Here is a 20,870-nt window from a genome sequence, read left to right on the forward strand (position 1 = left end):
TGTACTAGGCCGTACGCACTACCCTTTGTAGTGCCTTGCGGTCGGAGGCCAAGCAGTTGCCATACCAGGCAGTGATGCAACCAGTCAGGATGCTCTCAATGGTGCAGAACTTTTTGAGGATCTGAGGACCCATTCCAAATCTTTTCAGTCTCCTGAGGGGGAATAGGCTTTGTTGTGCACTTTTCACGACTGTCTTGGTGTGTTTGGACCATGATAGTTTGTTGGTGTTGTGAACACGAAGGAACAGCTCAACCTGCTCCACTACAGCACCGTCGATGGGAATGGGGGTGTGCCTCGGTCCTCCTATTCCTGTAGTCCACAATCATCACCTTTGTCTTGATCACGTTCAGGGAGAAGTTGTTGTCAGCAAACTTAATGATGGTGTTGGAGTCGTGCCTGGCCATGCAGTCATGAGTGAACAGGGAGTACAGGAGGGGACTGAGAACGCACCCCTGAGTGGCCCCCATGTTGAGGATCAGCGTGGTGGATGTGTTGTTACCTACCCTTACCACCTGGGGGCGGCCCGTCAGGAAGTCCAGGATCCAGTTGCAGAGGGAGGTGTTTAGTCCCAGGGTCCTTAGCTTAGTGATGAGCTTTGAGGGCACTATGGTGTTGAATGCTGAGCTGTAGTCAATGAATAGCATTCTCACATAGGTGTTCCTTTTGTCCAGGTAAGCGTTCCGACTAGTTAAAGAGCGACTGCTCCTAAAAAGCATTGTCTCGTTTTAAAAATGGCCTTTGTGGCATTGATAGGAGTCATAAACATTTCACGGAGAGTAAACATTTACTACAAAGTGTAAATAGGATAATTTTGTTCATAAAGTCAGTCTGGTCCAAAACTGAGATTTTTGAGATGACAGGAAAGAATGGTATGTAACAGAATGAAAGGTAAAGTAACAGTTTTCCATGCGTTGGGATTATTTTAATCCTGCCCACATGGCCACAGCTGGCAGCTGGCAGCACCCAAGTAGTCATCAATTTGGAGCACGTCAGCACACGACCCAATTGATATGCCCATGGTCAATTTGGTTTAACGTTCGATATCCATATGGGGCTAGTTAGAGACCATCAGTAAATTATATAATGTGCATGTGAAAATATTTTTCAAGTGAAAGTAGCTCCAAATTTCAATGACTTAAAAACCTCAAACCAACTATAAATTGTAGAAATTCATATACAAATATTGAAAGCATTTAACAAGAGAACTAAAAGATGTGCAACATGAAAATATTGTCTCATTTGCATTGTGTCATTTATTGATAGCCTATCTCTGGGGATAGTAATGGTCTATCTGAAGGCAAGCACATCAGCCGGTTGAAGCTAATTGGCTAAACAATTAGTCTAACTCTTCCCACCTGCGAACACACACACACTACACCCACATCAACCACACCCTGAAACCAACTCACGTTAGAATTCAGTCATGGCCACTAGCATTTCTTAGTGAACCAAATCTAAAACTGGTTAAGGTAAGGGTTATTTTTAAATTTTATTTAACCAGGTAAAACCCATTGAGGTTAAAAACGTCTTTTTCGAGGGCGACCTGGCAAGAAGGCAAAACATGGAAATAGCAGCGTGTCCATAAAACATTACAGAAAAATACAGAATACACACAAAAGACAAGTTAAAGATACAATTGAAGATTAGAAACAACTGCAGTTATAACAAACAGTGTTATCGATCAGAGTCTTTAAAACACGCAAGGACACTAACTCCCCTAACTACAATCTTCCGAATCTTCTGAAGCATGTTCCAGGATGAAGGGGCATTATGGGAAAAAGATTGTTTCCCCATCTCAGTTCTAGCCTTAGGACAGCAGCGACTGTGAACGAAGACTACATTGAGTGACTGATCTGGTCAGTAAGGAACAGAGATACAAAGGGAGATGTCCCATCAATGCTTTGTATACAAAAGTGTAGCAGTGCTTTAGCCTCCTGGTGGAGAGACAGGTCCATTGCACCATAGCATACAGGTCACAGTGATGGGTCAGTGATCTAGCATTGGTAATAGATCTTAAAGCACCGTGATACACTGTATCCAGAGTTTTCAAGATACTTGCTGAGGCCTGCATATAGACAATATCACCCTAATCCAGCACTGATTTTAAAAAAGTGCTTTGAACAAGATGTTTTTTGACTAACATTGAAAAGCAAGATTTGTTCCTGAAACGGAAACCCAATTTCAACTTCCGTTTCTTGGTCAAGTTATCAATGTGAGTTTAAATTGAAACTTTTCATCTAACCAAATCCCAAGATACTGATAGGAGGTGACCCTATCAATTTGCTTGCCTGTTATAGTTAAATACGGCAAGTGACTCTGTTTACTTTCAGGGAAGAGAAAACCATGAACTTTGTTTTACTTTCATTAAGCACAAGTTTCAATTGGGAAATCTGCTTTTGAATAACATCAAAGGCCAACTGTAAGTCCTGAAAAGCCTTCTAAATACTAGATGCGCTAGAATAAATAATTGTGTCATCAGCATACAGATAGAGATTTGCAGAGTCAACAGTCTTCCCTATATCATTTATATACAGTGTAAAAAGGATCGGACCTAAAATTGAGCCCTGGGGAACTCCTTTTGTAAGCTTTCGAAACTCAGATTTATATATTTTTTTACCTTTATATAACTAGGCAAGTCAGTTAAGAACAAATTTTTATTTTCAATGATGGCCTAGGAAAAGTGCCTTGTTCAGGGGCAGATTGACAGATTTTTACCTTGTTAGCTCGGGGATTCGATCTTGCAACCTTTCAGTTACTAGTCCAACGCTCTAACCACTAGGTTCCATACCATCCTTAGCTACACACTGTGTTCTGTCAGAAAGATAGTTTTGGAACCAATCCATCAACACTTAAACCAACCTTTTTAAGTCTATACAACAGCAGGGCATGGTCAACAGTGTCCGAGGCCTTCGATAAGTCAATAAAAAGTGAAACACAGTGATTTGTCTTGTCCTGATCATCTAGAATATCACCTACAACATTACTTACAGCAGTAACTGTACTATGCTTGGTTCTAAAACCCGACTGGAATTGAGATAAAACTGAGTTATTATAAAGAAAGTCTTTCAACTGTGAGTTTTCCAAAACTTTTGCCAGTGCAGACAGTTTAGATACGGGACGATAGTTATCCAACAGGGACGTATCTCCACCTTTTATGTAAAGACGTAACATAGGCTGCTTTCCAGACTTTTGGAATGGTATTAATCGCCAATGAAAGAATTTAATATATGATTGAGAGGGGCAGCAATGAATTCTGCAACATAAAAAAAAAATAAAAAAAATAATATGGGTTTAATTCATCCGGCCCAGCTGCTTTCTTAATATCAATAGATTTTAGTTCCTTTACAACTTCTGAAAGCTCAATCTCGGTAAAATTAAATGGATGAATCATAAACCGGCATGTGGCAATTTCATTCACAGCCTCATTTGAGATGTTAGGAAGGAGTTCATTATGAAATAAATGTCCAGGTTTAGCAAAATGCTCATTAAACATGTCAAGCAGTTTATTCTTGTCAGTCACATCCATTGAATTTGAGGTCAATTTCAGCAGAAGACCAGAGGAGTTTGTGTTAGCATTCATGGATTTAATGGTTTTCCATAATATCGTCGGGTTATTGAGGTTTGCCTTGGTGGATTCGTAATAGAAGCTAGATTTGCATTTCCGTATTAACAAGGTGCACTTATTTCTCAGTGCCCTGAAGAACTACCATTCAGCCTGGGAATTACTCTTTCTGGCTTTGGCCCATTGTGTATTTCGTTTATGGATCAAATCAGACAATTCCCCTGTAAACCAGGGATTGTCTCTACCTCCTTACCCGGTACTTTTTTGAGAGGGGCGTGTTTATCACAGATAGTAGAAAACATAGAATGAAAATAGGAGAATGCCTCTTCGATATCTGGAATAAGTGCAATCCACTGGTTCCAGGTCATCTACAAGACCCTGCTAGGTAAAGTCCCCCCTTATCTCAGCTCGCTGGTCACCATAGCAACACCTACCTGTAGCACGCGCTCCAGCAGGTTTATCTCTCTGGTCACCCCCAAAACCAATTCTTCCTTTGGCCGCCTCTCCTTCCAGTTCTCTGCTGCCAATGACTGGAACGAACTACAAAAATCTCTGAAACTGGAAACACTTATCTCCCTCACTAGCTTTAAGCACCAGCTGTCAGAGCAGCTCATAGATTACTGCACCTGTACATAGCCCATCTATAATTTAGCCCAAACAACTACCTCTTTACCTACTGTATTTATTTATTTATTTTGCTCCTTTGCACCCCATTATTTCTGTCTCTACTTTGCGCTTTCTTCTACTGCAAACCAACCATTCCAGTGTTTTAAGTTTTATTTTACTTGCTGTGTTGTATTTACTTCGCCACCATGGCCTTTTTATATTTTTATTTATTTATACATATATTTGTTTGCCTTCACCTCCCTTATCTCACCTCACTTGCTCACATTGTATATAGACTTATTTTTTTTTTCACTGTATCATTGACTATATGTTTGTTTTACTCCATGTGTAACTATGTGTTGTTGTATGTGTCGAACTGCTTTGCTTTATCTTGGCCAGGTCGCAATTGTAAATGAGAACGTGTTCTCAATTTGCCTACCTGGTTAAATAAAGGTTAAATAAATAAATAAATAAAAATATCACAGTTGCATAAAGTTCATGCAGGAATGCCTGCTCACAGAACTGCCTAAAATCTATGAACCGAGAGGGCACTTTGGGGATTTTGGTGTCTCTAATGCAAATGAAATGGTATTTGTCACATGCGCTGAATACTACAGGTGTAGACAGTGAAATGCTTACTTTACAAGCCCTTAACCAACAATGCAGTGTCAATGATCACTTAAATCATTAGCGAAAATACCAACGGCCCAAGTATTTATGAGGATTGTTTGATAGAATAACATCAATAAGTGTTGACTTAGAGATATCTTTGGGATTGAGTTTTGTGACTGTATTTATCATTTTAGTAAACTTGAATGTAATGCACAGTCCTCTTATGGCCTCAGAGTTTGGAGATTCCAGTTTAAATCGTCCATAAGGACCATTGCACCCCCCCCCCCCCCCCCCCAACCACACATCAATTCAGCCAGAGAATCCAGGGATTCTACTTTTGCAGATGGAGGTCTATAACATCCTATCACATCTAAGTTCACAGCTTTCGATAACTGCAGCTTCAATGCTAAAAACTCATTAGATAAAGACCTTAGTTCAGTAGCCACATATATGTCTTTAATATAGATGGCTATACCTCTACTTTGTCGGTCACATCGATAAACATTATAACCATCCAAGCCTATAGACTGATTTAGAACAGATTTCTTAAGCCAGATCTCGGACAGTACTAAGACATCTGGGTCAGCAGTGTGAACCCAGACTTTTATCATGTAAACTCCTCACATTAATATGCATCAGTCCCAACCCTGATCTAGTTTTAAAATCATTTGGAGTGGGAAGTTCATCCATAACCAATGGGCCTGGGTTTGAGTGAATGTTTCCTGATCCATAGCCAATGGGCCTGGCTTTGGGTGAATGTTTCCTGATCCATAGCCAATGGGCCTGGCTTTGGGTGAATGTTTCCTGATCTATAGCCAATGGGCTTGGGTTTGGGTGAATGTTTCCTGATCTATAGCCAATGGGCTTGGGTTTGGGTGAATGTTTCCTGATCCATAGCCAATGGGCTTGGGTTTGGGTGAATGTTTCCTGATCTATAGCCAATGGGCTTGGGTTTGGGTGAATGTTTCCTGATCCATAGCCAATGGGCCTGGCTTTGGGTGAATGTTTCCTGACACCAAAAGCAAAAGAATAATAGGGCTTGGGTTTGGGTGAATGTTTCCTGATCCATAGCCAATGGGCTTGGGTTTGGGTGAATGTTTCCTGATCTATAGCCAATGGGTTTGGGTTTGGGTGAATGTTTCCTGATCCATAGCCAATGGGCTTGGGTTTGGGTGAATGTTTCCTGGTCTATAGCCAATGGGCTTGGGTTTGGGTGGATGTTTCCTGACACCAAAAGCAAAAGAATAATAAAACACCTTGATTTATTTCTTCCTAAAAATCTCTCTGCCCTTAGATTATTTAAAATAATCCAAACTACAGTCATCTGATACAGCAAACATAGTTTTTAGCCAGACCAAACCCTGTAGATGAGAACGTTTTATGAACATGTCACAGTAGGAGTCAAATGGTAACACAATCGGATCCCTCTGAAAGACAAAAGCTGCTATACCATCAGTCAAAGTAGAGTTTAGTGGTATCTCTGGGTAAGGGAGATGAGATTGTTTTTGATCATCTAGACTATGCAATGAGCCATAATCCATGTAGGCAGCAATTAAAACTATTTGTACAAAAATACAAATTTTAATCACTGAAACCAACAATTCACTTGTTAGAACGGTCAGCGTGTTCAACAGCCGCTGCAGGAATGTACTGACATGGATTTCACCCAGTGTGTGGGTCTGGTCAATGCACCCAGTCGCCTCGCAGTAGGCTACCGCACAGTGAGGCAGAGCGGGCCCAGTAGACCGGTCAATCACCGGTGGCTAGTCCACCTGGCAGGGGTATCCTGTGCTAGGAAGCTCAGCGCATCTAAACGTTATGTCACAGCGCAGATACCAACCTCCGGCTTCCACCACACAGCACAGCGCAGATACCAACCTCCGGCTTCCACCACACAGCACAGCAAGGCAGGGAGGAGTCAGAAGACTCCGCTAGAATAGCGAAATGCAGATATAGAACCTGACCATCGAGGAGTATCCAAGGCTAGTCGGCCCAACGTGTCAAGACCGTCAGTCACAGCACAGATGTATTCTTTCTCTGCTTTTAGGGAGTCCACCACACCGGCTTTATCTCCTTGTGTAGAAACCAGCAGATGTCAATTTAACACTTGAATTGCTTTGATCCTGTAGGACATTAGATTTTGCCTGTTGTTTAATGACAACTCTCGCAGCCTTTAACAGTTTTGCTAAGTAATAAAAACGTGTAACACATGAAACAAACAAACAGTGTGACTGACACAACATGCTCAGCAAAACTGACCTGCCTCCATCTTGATTGAATTGTATTTGGTGGTAAGGGTTAAGGTAAGGGTTACGGTTTAGAATAGAGTTAAAACATTTAAAAATGTAACAAGTGCCTAGCTGGAATTGAAGGCATCTCCCGAAGACCTGGGGACATGGACAAACGTCGAAAACTGAAGTTGATCTGGTGTGACCTGGCTGGGAATAACATCCCTTAGGCTACCATCAAGTTTATACACAGCAGCACCAACTCTCAGGGCTTTATTCAGTGGAATCTGCATTACAGTATTTTTGTATCTAAACATATGACTTCTCTTGTGGCAAGATCAAATCTCAGAACGATTTTGTGTAGTTTAAAAGCTCACTCCTCAGCTTGATGTCCACTGAATCAAATTGCTAGCTTTTCAGTGGTACGGCTGGCTAAGACAATAGCAGGAGGGCAGTGACGTGTGTTTGCGAGACAGAGGACCTGAGATCCAGTCTTGGTGTGAGCTGGTGAGGGAGGAAGAGGTATTGTTAAGATAGCAGCGTTACACCTGTTACATGTGCATGACCGCTCCTGTAGGAATTGTTGTTGGCTAATATAAAGAAAGATTTGACATTGTCAAGACAGATCAGGACAAATGCTTCCGCTGTAAATGTGTATTCATCAAGTTCTGCCCCGCGCTACTCTCGTCTGTGGTCATTGCACAATAATGACTCATATGGCAAGGGTTAGGGTGAACAGGGGTAGGACATAACATGGACATCAGAGTTTCCCATAATTACATTCAGTGTTCGCAGACCTGGGTTCAAAAGTGTTTGTTTTCTTTTCAAATATTTTAATATAGCTAGTTTCAAATCGCTCCCCGTCCCTTTACAAATTGGCCGTAACCCCTCAGTGATTGCGTGTTTGAGGGTTCTGGGTAGGACTGTTTGATTTCATGGTTCCAGATGGGCAGGCGTTTGCACTTTTGGGACAACTCCATTGGTTCCATTGTGCAGGGCAGAAACATACCAGTAGTAGTTGATCCCAGGTCTGGTAGTCAGGTCCATTCAGGTCTGGTAGTGGAGATGGCCCAGGACAGAGTTTTGGAAAGCCTGATCTAGAATAGTAAAAAAGAAAAATGGCCCCCCATCAGGAATTGAACCATCTACAAGCGCCACACTCTACGAACTGAGCCAAACAGGAATAGAATAGTGAGACATTATCTGATAATCTAGGTGGTAATTTCCTGTGCCACTGCCAATAGCTGTTTAGCTCTTCTTGAACTCTTTACTTCTTCAATTCAACAGACTGTATGTACAGGATGCTGTTTAAAGAGAAGACATCTAGTCAGTTACTAAGCGCTTGTAATAACTCCCTGTAAAGGGAGGCTTATAAAAGAGATTAGAGGGTTTAGATAAGACATTTCCCCTTCATGCATCACCTCAGAAGCACTGCAGCGTGTGGGAAGAAAGAGGGACAAGAGAGAGAGAGAGAGAGGAGAGGGGCAGAAAGGGAGAGGGGGGACAGAGAGAGAAAGATGGAGGCAGGGAGAGAGAGAGGGGGGAAGAGGCAGAGAGTGAAAAACAGAGGCAGGGAGAGATGGGGAAGCAGAGGCAGAGAGTGAAAAACAGAGGCAGAGAGAGAGAGAGGGGCGGAGGCAGAGAGAGAGAGAGGGGGGAAGAGGCAGAGAGAGAGAGAGAGGGGGGGAAGAGGCAGAGAGTGAAAAACAGAGGCAGAGAGAGAGAGGGGGGGGGAAGAGGCAGAGAGTGAAAAACAGAGGCAGAGAGAGAGAGAGGGGCGGAGGCAGAGAGAGAGAGGGGGGGAAGAGGCAGAGAGAGAGAGAGGGGGGAAGAGGCAGAGAGTGAAAAACAGAGGCAGAGAGAGAGAGGGGGGGGAAGAGGCAGAGAGAGAGAGAGAGGGGGGAAGAGGCAGAGAGTGAAAAACAGATGCAGAGAGAGAGAGAGAGAGGGGGGATGGAAGAGGCAGAGAGAGAGAGAGAGGGGGGGAAGAGGCAGAGTGAAAAACAGAGGCAGGGAGAGAGAGAGGGAGGGAGGATGATCAAAGAGAATGGCATAAATTCATCTTGCCCCTCTGAAGGAAGGGCCTTGTGAATGGTGAAGAGATGTGGGTTTATGTCAACACAACTTCCAGAGTTACGGTACCCCATTTCAAACTTCTAAACAGCTAAATACGAACCCCCATGTCAAACCAAATACGATATGTCACCACGTCCTGTCAGCCGTCAGTCAAACTGCACAATAACAGTGCTGTCATTCACTCGTTAAACCGAGGGTTAAGTTCAGGAATTAATTCCAAGAAGTTAGGGTTAAGGTTTGGGGGTAGGTTTAGGAATTAATTCCAAGGAGTTAGGGTTAAGGTTTGGAGTAAGTTTAGGCTTTCATTCGGGGTGGTAAGGTTAGAGTTTAGGTTTGGGTTGGGTTAGGGTAAAAAACAAACAACAACAAAAAACAAGTGCTTAGCAGTGGGAACGAACCTGCGATGTTCGAAGCCATATATCACAGTTTAGCCCATCCTCAACCCCATTGACAACACCCTTCGTGAATGAGTAATTGTCATGTAAATACATGAACTTGCCATCACATTATTTCACCATTGTAGAAATGTGTGGCAGGCGTGTAATTTACTGGAGCTTGGATTTGTTTATCTACGTAGATACTGTGAATTGCATCAAGAGAGAGAAGCATGTGACAAACATCATGTAGTGGTGCAAAATTCTGGTCATCAACTCAAGACCAGACACCAGAGATCTCAAAACCAGACACCAGAGATCTCAAGACCAGACACCATGGATCTCAGACACCATGGAGCTCAAGACCAGACACCATGTATCTCAGACACCATGGATCTCAAGACCAGACACCATGTATCTCAGACACCATGGATCTCAAGACCAGACACCATGGATCTCAGACACCATGGATCTCAAGACCAGACACCATGGATCTCAGACACCATGGATCTCAGACACCATGGATCTCAGACACCATGGATCTCAAGACCAGACACTATGGATCTCAGACACTATGGATCTCAAGACCTCCTTCTTTCCACTCCTCTCCTCTTTTGACCTCACCCTCTCACCTTCCCCCCCTACTCACAAGGCAGGCAATACGCTTGACCTCATCTTTACTAGATGCTGTTCTTCCACTAATCTCATTGCAACTCCCCTCCAAGTCTCCGACCACTACCTTGTATCCTTTTCCCTCTCGCTCTCATCCAACACTTCCCACACTGCCCCTACTCGGATGGTATCGCGCCGTCCCAACCTTCGCTCTCTCTCCCCCGCTACTCTCTCCTCTTCCATCCTATCATCTCTTCCCTCTGCTCAAACCTTCTCCAACCTATCTCCTGATTCTGCCTCCTCAACCCTCCTCTCCTCCCTTTCTGCATCCTTTGACTCTCTATGTCCCCTATCCTCCAGGCCGGCTCGGTCCTCCCCTCCTGCTCCGTGGCTCGACGACTCATTGCGAGCTCACAGAACAGGGCAGCCGAGCGGAAATGGAGGAAAACTCGCCTCCCTGCGGACCTGGCATCCTTTCACTCCCTCCTCTCTACATTCTCCTCTTCTGTCTCTGCTGCTAAAGCCAATTTCTACCACTCTAAATTACAAGCATCTGCCTCTAACCCTAGGAAGCTCTTTGCCACCTTCTCCTCCCTCCTGAATCCTCCTCCCCCTCCTCCCCCCTCCTCCCTCTCTGCTGATGACTTCGTCAACCATTTTGAAAAGAAGGTCGACGACATCCGATCCTCGTTTGCTAAGTCAAACGACACCGCTGGTTCTGCTCACACTGCCCTACCCTGTGCTTTGTCCTCTTTCTCCCCTCTCTCTCCAGATGAAATCTCGCGTCTTGTGACGGCCGGCCGCCCAACAACCTGCCCGCTTGACCCTATCCCCTCCTCTCTTCTCCAGACCATTTCCGGAGACCTTCTCCCTTACCTCACCTCGCTCATCAACTCATCCTTGACCGCTGGCTACGTCCCTTCCGTCTTCAAGAGAGCGAGAGTTGCACCCCTTCTGAAAAAACCTACACTCGATCCCTCCGATGTCAACAACTACAGACCAGTATCCCTTCTTTCTTTTCTCTCCAAAACTCTTGAACGTGCCGTCCTTGGCCAGCTCTCCTGCTATCTCTCTCAGAATGACCTTCTTGATCCAAATCAGTCAGGTTTCAAGACTAGTCATTCAACTGAGACTGCTCTTCTCTGTGTCACGGAGGCGCTCTGCACTGCTAAAGCTAACTCTCTCTCCTCTGCTCTCATCCTTCTAGACCTATCGGCTGCCTTCGATACTGTGAACCATCAGATCCTCCTCTCCACCCTCTCCGAGCTGGGCATCTCCGGCGCGGCCCACGCTTGGATTGCGTCCTACCTGACAGGTCGCTCCTACCAGGTGGCGTGGCGAGAATCTGTCTCCGCACCACGTGCTCTCACCACTGGTGTCCCCCAGGGCTCTGTTCTAGGCCCTCTCCTATTCTCGCTATACACCAAGTCAATTGGCTCTGTCATATCCTCACATGGTCTCTCCTATCATTGCTATGCAGACGACACACAATTAATCTTCTCCTTTCCCCCCTCTGATAACCAGGTGGTGAATCGCATCTCTGCATGTCTGGCAGACATATCAGTGTGGATGACGGATCACCACCTCAAGCTGAACCTCGGCAAGACGGAGCTGCTCTTCCTCCCGGGGAAGGACTGCCCGTTCCATGATCTCGCCATCACGGTTGACAACTCCATTGTGTCCTCCTCCCAGAGTGCTAAGAACCTTGGCGTGATCCTGGACAACACCCTGTCGTTCTCAACTAACATCAAGGCGGTGACCCGTTCCTGTAGGTTCATGCTCTACAACATTCGCAGAGTACGACCCTGCCTCACGCAGGAAGCGGCGCAGGTCCTAATCCAGGCACTTGTCATCTCCCGTCTGGATTACTGCAACTCGCTGTTGGCTGGGCTCCCTGCCTGTGCCATTAAACCCCTACAACTCATCCAGAACGCCGCAGCCCGTCTGGTGTTCAACTTTCCCAAGTTCTCTCACGTCACCCCGCTCCTCCGCTCTCTCCACTGGCTTCCAGTTGAAGCTCGCATCCGCTACAAGACCATGGTGCTTGCCTACGGAGCTGTGAGGGGAACGGCACCTCCGTACCTTCAGGCTCTGATCAGGCCCTACACCCAAACAAGGGCACTGCGTTCATCCACCTCTGGCCTGCTCGCCTCCCTACCTCTGAGGAAGTACAGTTCCCGCTCAGCCCAGTCAAAACTGTTCGCTGCTCTGGCACCCCAATGGTGGAACAAACTCCCTCACGACGCCAGGTCAGCGGAGTCAATCACCACCTTCCGGAGACACCTGAAACCCCACCTCTTTAAGGAATACCTAGGATAGGATAAAGTAATCCTTCTAACCCCCCCCCCCCCTTAAAAGAGTTAGATGCACTATTGTAAAGTGGTTGTTCCACTGGATATCATAAGGTGAATGCACCAATTTGTAAGTCGCTCTGGATAAGAGCGTCTGCTAAATGACTTAAATGTAAATGTAAATGTAAGACCAGACACCATGCCTCTCAAGACCAGACACCGTGGATCTCAAGACCAGACAATGTGGATCTCAAGACCAGACACTATGAATCTCAAGACCAGACACTATGAATCTCAAGATCAGACACTATGAATCTCAAGACCAGACACTATGGATCTCAAGACCAGACACTATGGATCTCAAGACCAGACACTTTGAATCTCAAGACCAGACACTATGAATCTCAAGACCAGACACCATGGATCTCAGACACTATGGATCTCAAGACCAGACACCGTGGATCTCAAGACCAGACACTGTGGATCTCAAGAACAGACACTGTGGATCTCAAGAACAGACACTGTGGATCTCAAGACCAGACACTGTGGATCTCAAGACCAGACACTATGGATCTCAAGACCAGACACTATGGATCTCAAGACCAGACACCGTGGATCTCAAGACCAGACACTGTGGATCTCAAGACCAGACACCATGGATCTCAAGACCAGACACTATGGATCTCAAGACCAGACACCGTGGATCTCAAGACCAGACACTGTGGATCTCAAGACCAGAACCTGTGGATCTCAAGACCAGACACCAGGGATCTCAGACCAGACACCAGGGATCTCAAAACCAGACACCATGGATCTCAAGACCAGACACTATGGATCTCAAGACCAGACACCGTGGATCTCAAGACCAGACACCATGGATCTCAAGAACAGACACTGTGGATCTCAAGACCAGACACTGTGGATCTCAAGACCAGACACTATGAATCTCAAGACCAGACACTATGAATCTCAAGACCAGACACCATGGATCTCAAGACCAGACGATGTGGATCTCAAGACCAGACACCGTGGATCTCAAGACCAGACACTGTGGATATCAAGACCAGACACCGTGGATCTCAAGACCAGACACTGTGGATATCAAGACCAGACACTGTGGATATCAAGACCAGACACCGTGGATCTCAAGACCAGACACTGTGGATATCAAGACCAGACACTGTGGATCTCAAGACCAGACACTGTGGATCTCAAGACCAGACACCGTGGATCTCAAGACCAGACGATGTGGATCTCAAGACCAGACACCATGGATCTCAAGACCAGACGATGTGGATCTCAAGACCAGACACTGTGGATCTCAAGACCAGACACACAGTGACAACAAAAAAGCAGCCTTTGGGTGCATGGTTTCCTGCTTGTTTATAGCCTTGTATAGTTCAAGTGCCATCTTGTTGTTTTTGTTGTTGTACTGAGGTGGAATGTGCACACCAGTCACGATAACAGATAAACTCTCTCGGGAGCTAGAAGGGTCGGCATTTGAGCTCGAGACTTCCACTGCGCTACGGTCTGCACACCATTTGTTGTTGATGAAGAGACATACCCCTCCCCTCTGGATTTCCATGAATCCAATGTTCTGTCCGCTTAGTGAATGGAGATTCCATCGAGTTGAATAGTGAATGGGGGGTATCTTGTCCGAAGGCCATGTTTCAGAAAAACAGAGACTATTGCAGTTACGAGAGTCCCGTTAATAGCAAATCAGTAATCGGAGGTCATTCATCTAATTATCAAGTACATTGGCTAATAGAATGGAGGGAAGTGGTGGCCAGTTTTCCCTTCTAAGTCTCACCAGGATGCACGCTTTACTACCTCTTTTTTGCCTGACTTTACTCGGGGGTAAGATTGGGATGGAGGTACACACAGAGCCCAGGGCAGATGAGTCGAAGTTGAAGCCGGATTTGAGGGTCGTAACTACTGATCTGATATTCAAAAAAAATAGTTCATATAAACGCCAAAATAATCAGAAAATAACAAAGTTGGGTCGGAGCTTGCATGACGGCAACCATACAGTCCTGCTCCATCTTGTTCCAGACTCTAAGCCAGGGATGGGCAACTGGCTTGAAGTAATCATGGTCAAATTTCCAACCAGGGGGGCCCATTGATTTTGTAAGTCACTCTGTAACTGCTACTTTCTCTCTTTCTGTTTTATTCGCAAGGTGGGGTGGTTTAAGGCCTGCTCTGACTGCATGTGTGAGTATGGATGTTGGTACGCAGACTCGCGAGCCACTGCGATGAGTTCAGATTGTTTTTGGCCCCCATCCCTGCTCTAAGTGTTTGACTTTAAAAAGATTCTGCGCTCTTAGAAAAAAGGGGTTCCAAAAGGATTCTTCGGCTGTCCTCATAGGAGAACCCTTTTCGGTTCCAGGTGGAACCGTTTCTTGGTTCCATGTAGAACTCTTTTGGCGTTCCATGTAGAACCTTCTGTGTAAAGGGTTCTACATGGAACTCAAAAGGGTTCTACCTGGAACCAAAAGGTTTCTTACCTGGAACCAAAAGGTTACTCAAATGGTTCTCCTATGGGGACAACCGAAGAACCCTTTTAGGTTCTAGAAAGCCCCTTTTTTTTCTAAGAGGGTGTACTATACTACCGAAAGTCTTTCGCTCACTTTATTCCCCTAGAGACACTGTAGAAAGATTCTAAGATTAGATCTTTCGTCACTTGAACTAAAGGTTATATCCATTTAAGCTGCAGCGAGTCGTCCTTAATCAAGCGCTGATGTGGAGTTGAGTTTTACTCGCAATGAAAATCTTCACTTTATTTGTCCCAATAGTTACTTTCTGCCATCTTTTTGTGCTCGCGTCATCAGTTCTACTGAGGAGAAAAGGGGGAGAGTTCTTGTGAAGCCGAAAGCCGTACATGACCGTTTATTCTATTTATTTTAACTTTGGATGTTATTGTTGTTGTTGTGGTATAATGCATCTGCAAGGTCTCCCTCGAAGGGAGCGTGCTGAAACTCTAATGACACACACACACTCTAATGCCATTGCCTTTTAGTAGAGCTCAGGGTGAAGAAATACATTTGGTTCACCCAACACATACATACACTGGTACACACACGGACACACACACATGCTCCTGATGCCCTCCGCGAACCCAAACAGTCTCCGTGCTAAAACAATTCAACATGGCCTCTCTCTCTCTCTCTCTCTCTCTCTCTCTCTCTCTCTCTCTCTCTCTCTCTCTCTCTCTCTCTCTCTCTCTCTCTCTCTCTCTCTCTCTCTCTCTCTCTCTCTCTCTCTCTCTCTCTCTCTCTCTCTCTCTCTCTCTCTCTCTCTCTCTCTCTCTCTCTCTCTCTCTCTCTCTCTCTCTCTCTCTCTCTCTCTCTCTCTCTCTCTCTCTCTCTCTCTCTCTCTCTCTCTCTCTCTCTCTCTCAAAGACATTGCTTATGATCCATATCTCCTTCTCTGTCAAATGAGCAAGGACAAGCAGTTCCCTTTTGGGCAAACTTGCAGCAATTCTCTTGTTCTCTTCTCCCTAAGTCTTCAGAAACCCCACTGGAAGCCCAAATGTAGGCCTTGAGGATGTCCTCTTGGTCTAATGGGTATGGTGTTGACTTCACGTGCAGGAGACCAGGGGTTTGAATCCCACCAGAATTTTATTTATTACTGCACACTGTAGAAAAAAGTTTTTCAGACAAAAAAACTAAAATGATTGGACAAGTTCCCTCCTCTGTTTTGGACCATTGTCTTCCATTTGGTGCCTAATCGTCTTGTGTGGACATCCATCCAAATCCTGTCTCATTCACTTGACAATTGGCTCTAAGTAGAAATGATGTTTCCCCTCAGGAGAGGCATTTGTGGGGTGATGGGTTCGGGGGGGGGACTTCTTGTTCTGTCTGTGTCTCTTATCGTGTCGGACAAAGTTTTTAGTAGCTTATGCAGCATTCGTTTTTGTATTTTGATGCTTAATTGGAAACAAAATGTCTCTTTGGAACTCCACCCTTGGTTTTATAAGTGGCAATTGATTTCATCTACTACTCAACCCTTTTTATCGTCTTTCTGAAAGGAAAACTTCCCCAGTCTTTCGAACGGTAAAGTGATAATCGAGGCCTTCCATGGCTAGTTGCCTAGTGAATACGACCCAGTAGGGAAGTACGTGTAGTTCAACTAGTAATTTAACACGGTTTTTGAAGTAGCTTAGTGTTAGTTAAACACATTTTCAAATCTTGGTAGTGTTTTCAGTAGTTGGCAAGAAAATAAAATAAAATATGGTTAAGGAAGCAACAATTTTCTTCTTTTTTTCAGCAGCAGACCTGAATAATTCTCACTTGACATTTTTTGATAGGCTACGTTACACATTCTGTGAACATCTGACTTCTGTCTTTCAATTTGTAGTCTACGACATTTTCAGATTTAGATATGATAATTTAACACAATGTAGTTTTGATGTAGTGTAACTACTATTTTCAAAGTAATTTTAGTTAAATAAACTATATTGTCTGAAGGGTAGATTTAGTGTAGCTTAATTTATGCTAGTGTGAAGTAATTGGTAAATTAGTAAACTATATTTCCAGGGTTGGTCCCCCGCAACCATTCAAATACATTGGACATTCCACTGAATAATGTGGTGTGGTAGAGAAAGCAAGGAGGACTAGTGCCTCCAACTCCCCTGGAGAGATTTTGGGATTGAGAATCAGTTTAACCAGCTATGCTCAAGTCAGCTAACCCAGACCAGTCCCATATGACTTACTCTTTTTCCTACCGGTAAATTATGGCACAAATATTTTGGGATATTCATTTAGACTTCCTTAACTTCTTCTTTAGACTTTTTACAAGGTTTATTGGTGGGATTGATCTTGTAGCATTTCTCAATGTCATTCACCATCATGTATGTGGTGTATAGCAGTGGTGGTCGGTGCCGTTTAAGATGAGGGAGGACACATTTATTTTTTCTTGAGCACGGCCTTATTTCTAGTACAGCATATTGGATGACTGTCCCTATAGCCAATCACGAGGTTGCTACAACCTAGCCTATGAATGAAAGTTTACAACGTAGATGCACACGTAGGTCGAGAGACAAATGTGAGGTGACAGACGGTGACACATGGACAGACGGTGACACATTCAATACTGTCTTGCACACTCTTGCCTGCATCTAGCTGATCTAGGGTGTAATCATTAGTCCAGCAGTTTCAAATTAGAGTTTCTATTGGACAAATTCAGGTATGTTTATCCCCGTTTCGTTTGCTTTTGTTTAAGAAACGTTTTTCAACAGAATCGGCGTAATGAATACACTTCTGATCACAGATAAACACGGTTTATGCCTCCCGAGTGGCGCAGCGGTCTAAGGCACTGCATCGCAGCGCTTAAAGCATCACTACAGTTTGATCCCAGGCTGTGTCACAGCCGGCCGTGACCGGGAGACCCATGGTGCACAATTGGCCAGCGTAGTCCGGGTTAGGGGAGGGTTTGGCCGGCTGGGATTTCCTTGTCCCATCGCGCTCTAACGACTCCTTGTGGCGGGCCGGGCACCTGCAAGCTGGACGGTGTTTCCTCCAACACATTGGTGCGCCTGGTTTCCGGGTTAAGCGAGCAGTGTGTCGAGAAGCAGTGTGGCTTGGCAGGCTCTCGACCTTCGCCTCTCCCGAGTCCGTACGAGAGTTGAAACTGAAAAAAAAGGACAATCTCTCTCTTTCTATCTCTCTCTTGCTTCTCCTTCATTTTGTAATAAATTAATTTGTTCAAAAGATTTTATGCACTGCAGTGCTAACTAGCTGTAGCTTATGCTTTCAGTTCTAGATTAATTCTTTGATCCTTTGATTGGGTGGACAACATGTCAGTTCATGCTGCAAGAGCTCTGATAGGTTGGAGGACGACCTCCAGAGGTTGTCATATCTACTATGTAGGTCAATGGAACGGGGTGAGAACCATGAGCCTCCTAGGTTGTGTATTGAAGTCAATGTACCAAGTGGAGGACAGAAGCTAGCTGTCCTCCGGCTATACCATGATGCTACCCTGCAGAGTGCTGTTGAGGCTACTGTAGACCATTGCAAAACAGTGTGTTTTAGTCAATTATTTGGTGACGTGAATGTAGTTAGTCTAGTTTTATCTAAAAAGGATAACTTTTTAAATGTTTAAAAACATTTTTTTTAATGAAATTCACTGAGGAGGGTTCTCCCCTTCCTCCTCTGAGGAGCCTCCACTGGTGTATAGGCCTAATACTGAATGCCAAGCAAACGCCATTGTAATGCTGTGCAGCTGGAGTATTCTCTTCATTATTGCCCACAGGCATACCGCTCTTTTAGCTCTTACAGTAAGAGCAAACAAAGGCTTCTGGAAGTGAGCAGACTGCTGATGTCATTTCTACACAACTCAAAAGGCATGGGCTGTACCAGGAGCTACAGTAAGTCACACAGAGACAATGAGAGAAGGTTTTCTCCACATTGATATGAGCAGACAAATCGCTCCCAGGGAATCTGCGGATTGAGCGGTTCTGTATTATACGACTGCTTCCTTGTTCCTTTAAGCATCTAAAAGGAAGTGTCCACTTGTGTTATTACTGCTTGTCATCATATACGCAAGCCGTGGCATGAGAATGTTCATCCTTACATTTATTCTCTTTCTACACCCCACCCTCTTTCTCCCTCTCCCTCTCCCCCTCTCCTCTCTTTCTCCCTCTCTTTCTCCCTCCCCCTCCCCTCTTTTTCTCCCTCTCTCCCTCCCCTCTCTTTCTCCCTCTCCCCCTCCCTTCTCTTTCTCCCTCTCCCCTCCCCTCTCTTTCTCCCTCTCCCTCTCCCCCTCCCCTCTCTTTCTCTATCTCCCCCTCCCTTCTCTTTCTACCTCTCTCCCTCCCCTCTCTTTCTCCCTCTCCCCCTCCCTTCTCTTTCTCCCTCTCTCCCTCCCCTCTCTTTCTCCCTCTCCCCTCCCCTCTCTTTCTCCCTCCCCCTCTCCCTCTCCCCCTCCCTATCTCCCCCTCCCTTCTCTTTCTCCCTCTCTCCCTCCCCCTCCCCTCTCTTTCTCCCTCTCTCCCTCCCCTCTCTTTCTCCCTCTCCCTCTCCCCCTCCCCTCTCTTTCTCCCTCTCCCCCTCCCCTCTCTTTCTCCCTCTCCCCCTCCCCTCTCTTTCTCCCTCTCCCCCTCCCTTCTCTTTCTCCCTCTCCCCGTCCCTTCTCTTTCTCCCTCTCTCCCTCCCCCTCCCCTCCCTCTCTCCCTCCCCTCTCTTTCTCCCTCTCTCCCTCCCCTTCCCCTCTCTTTCTCCCTCTCCCTCTCTCCCTCCCCCTCCCCTCTCTTTCTCCCTCTCTCCCTCCCCTCCCCTCTCTTTCTCCCTCTCCCCTCTCTTTCTCCCTCTCCCCTCTCTTTCTCCCTCTCCCCCTCCCTTCTCTTTCTCCCTCTCCCCCTCCCCTCTCTTTCTCCCTCTCCCCCTCCCCTCTCTTTCTCATTCTTTCTGATAGGCTCCAATTATCAACTGCAGGTGTGAAGTAGACGTGTTCTGACACCTTGGCAACCAGCAATCACAATCCATCCGTCTGTCTGCTGAAGGATACACTTGCTCGTTAAACACCACCTGGAGTGTCTCTTCTGTTCAACCCTCCAGTTACTCAGTGAATGGTGGACAACGCTGGTGGATGGTGGACAACGCTGGTGGATGGTGGGACAACGCTTCTTCTTGAGTCTTTTCCAGTAAAATTTCAACAAACAAATTGTATCACAAAGATGCGACTGAACTGTCCCCCCATGTGGAGTGTGATTAGCGTGTTGATTGTGCTCGTACCCATTTGGGAGATGGGCTGCTCTGGCCTGACCTTGAACTCAGTGCCCCTGCATCAGGTCAGGATGTACCAAAGGAGCGGCGAAGGGGGGGCACACCACAGGCAGAGGCGCAGCTGGGTGTGGAACCAGTTCTTTGTGCTGGAGGAGTACATGGGGGACGAGCCACTCTACGTGGGCAAGGTAAGAGTTTCTGGGGGGCATTACTACAGTAAATAGGTGGATGTGTGACTGTGCTAATATGGAAAACGTGCAGGTCGATTGGGTGAAGTACATAAATATAAAAAAAGGAGTTCGTGCTACTTGTGTTATTCAACATTTCTGTACGTTTTTATGCATTTGTTAGAGACGTGAATTCACAAGAAGGATATATGAGCAACAGAGAAACGTGTTTCAGAGAGTCTTGGAGTTCACAGGCTTTTGCCGATCTCCTCGGGATCTGCTCGTGTAACAAACCTCTTGATAAATGACTGCAAGAAGAGTACAGAGGTTTTTTAAATAGCCAGGGTAAAAACAAGTTCAGGGGTTTATTTAGTGAGAAGAAACTTTCAGAAGGGTTGCTCGTAGAGCGGACAGTATCCCCATTCTACATGACAGACGACCATTCCTGCAAAATGGCTTTCTATCTGAACACTCCGTAACATTGCATCCTCCTGAACCAGGCCCCAGGCGTCCACTTACGTCTCCTGCTTAAAGGTCTGACAACAATTCTGGTTTTTGATAGGGCGCCTCCAACGTGAAGTAATGAATGGACTTCCGTGATACGTGATTGTGGCAGCTAAA

General features: G+C 45.5%; 1 protein-coding gene across 2 annotated transcripts in view; it reads left to right on the top strand.

Annotated features, from left to right (window-relative positions):
- LOC139559782 (cadherin-7-like) overlaps positions 1-20,870 on the top strand; it is a 162,140-nt gene that overhangs the window by 6,310 nt on the left and 134,960 nt on the right. For both annotated transcript variants that reach the window (XM_071376134.1, XM_071376135.1), the window contains exon 2: positions 19,772-20,270. In XM_071376134.1, coding sequence (XP_071232235.1) covers positions 19,926-20,270 — 345 coding nt within the window. In that variant the 5' untranslated portion in view covers positions 19,772-19,925. The remainder of the gene's footprint in view (positions 1-19,771; positions 20,271-20,870) is intronic.

Source organism: Salvelinus alpinus, chromosome 30 (assembly GCF_045679555.1).
Source record: "Salvelinus alpinus chromosome 30, SLU_Salpinus.1, whole genome shotgun sequence".
Lineage (NCBI taxonomy): Eukaryota > Metazoa > Chordata > Actinopteri > Salmoniformes > Salmonidae > Salvelinus > Salvelinus alpinus.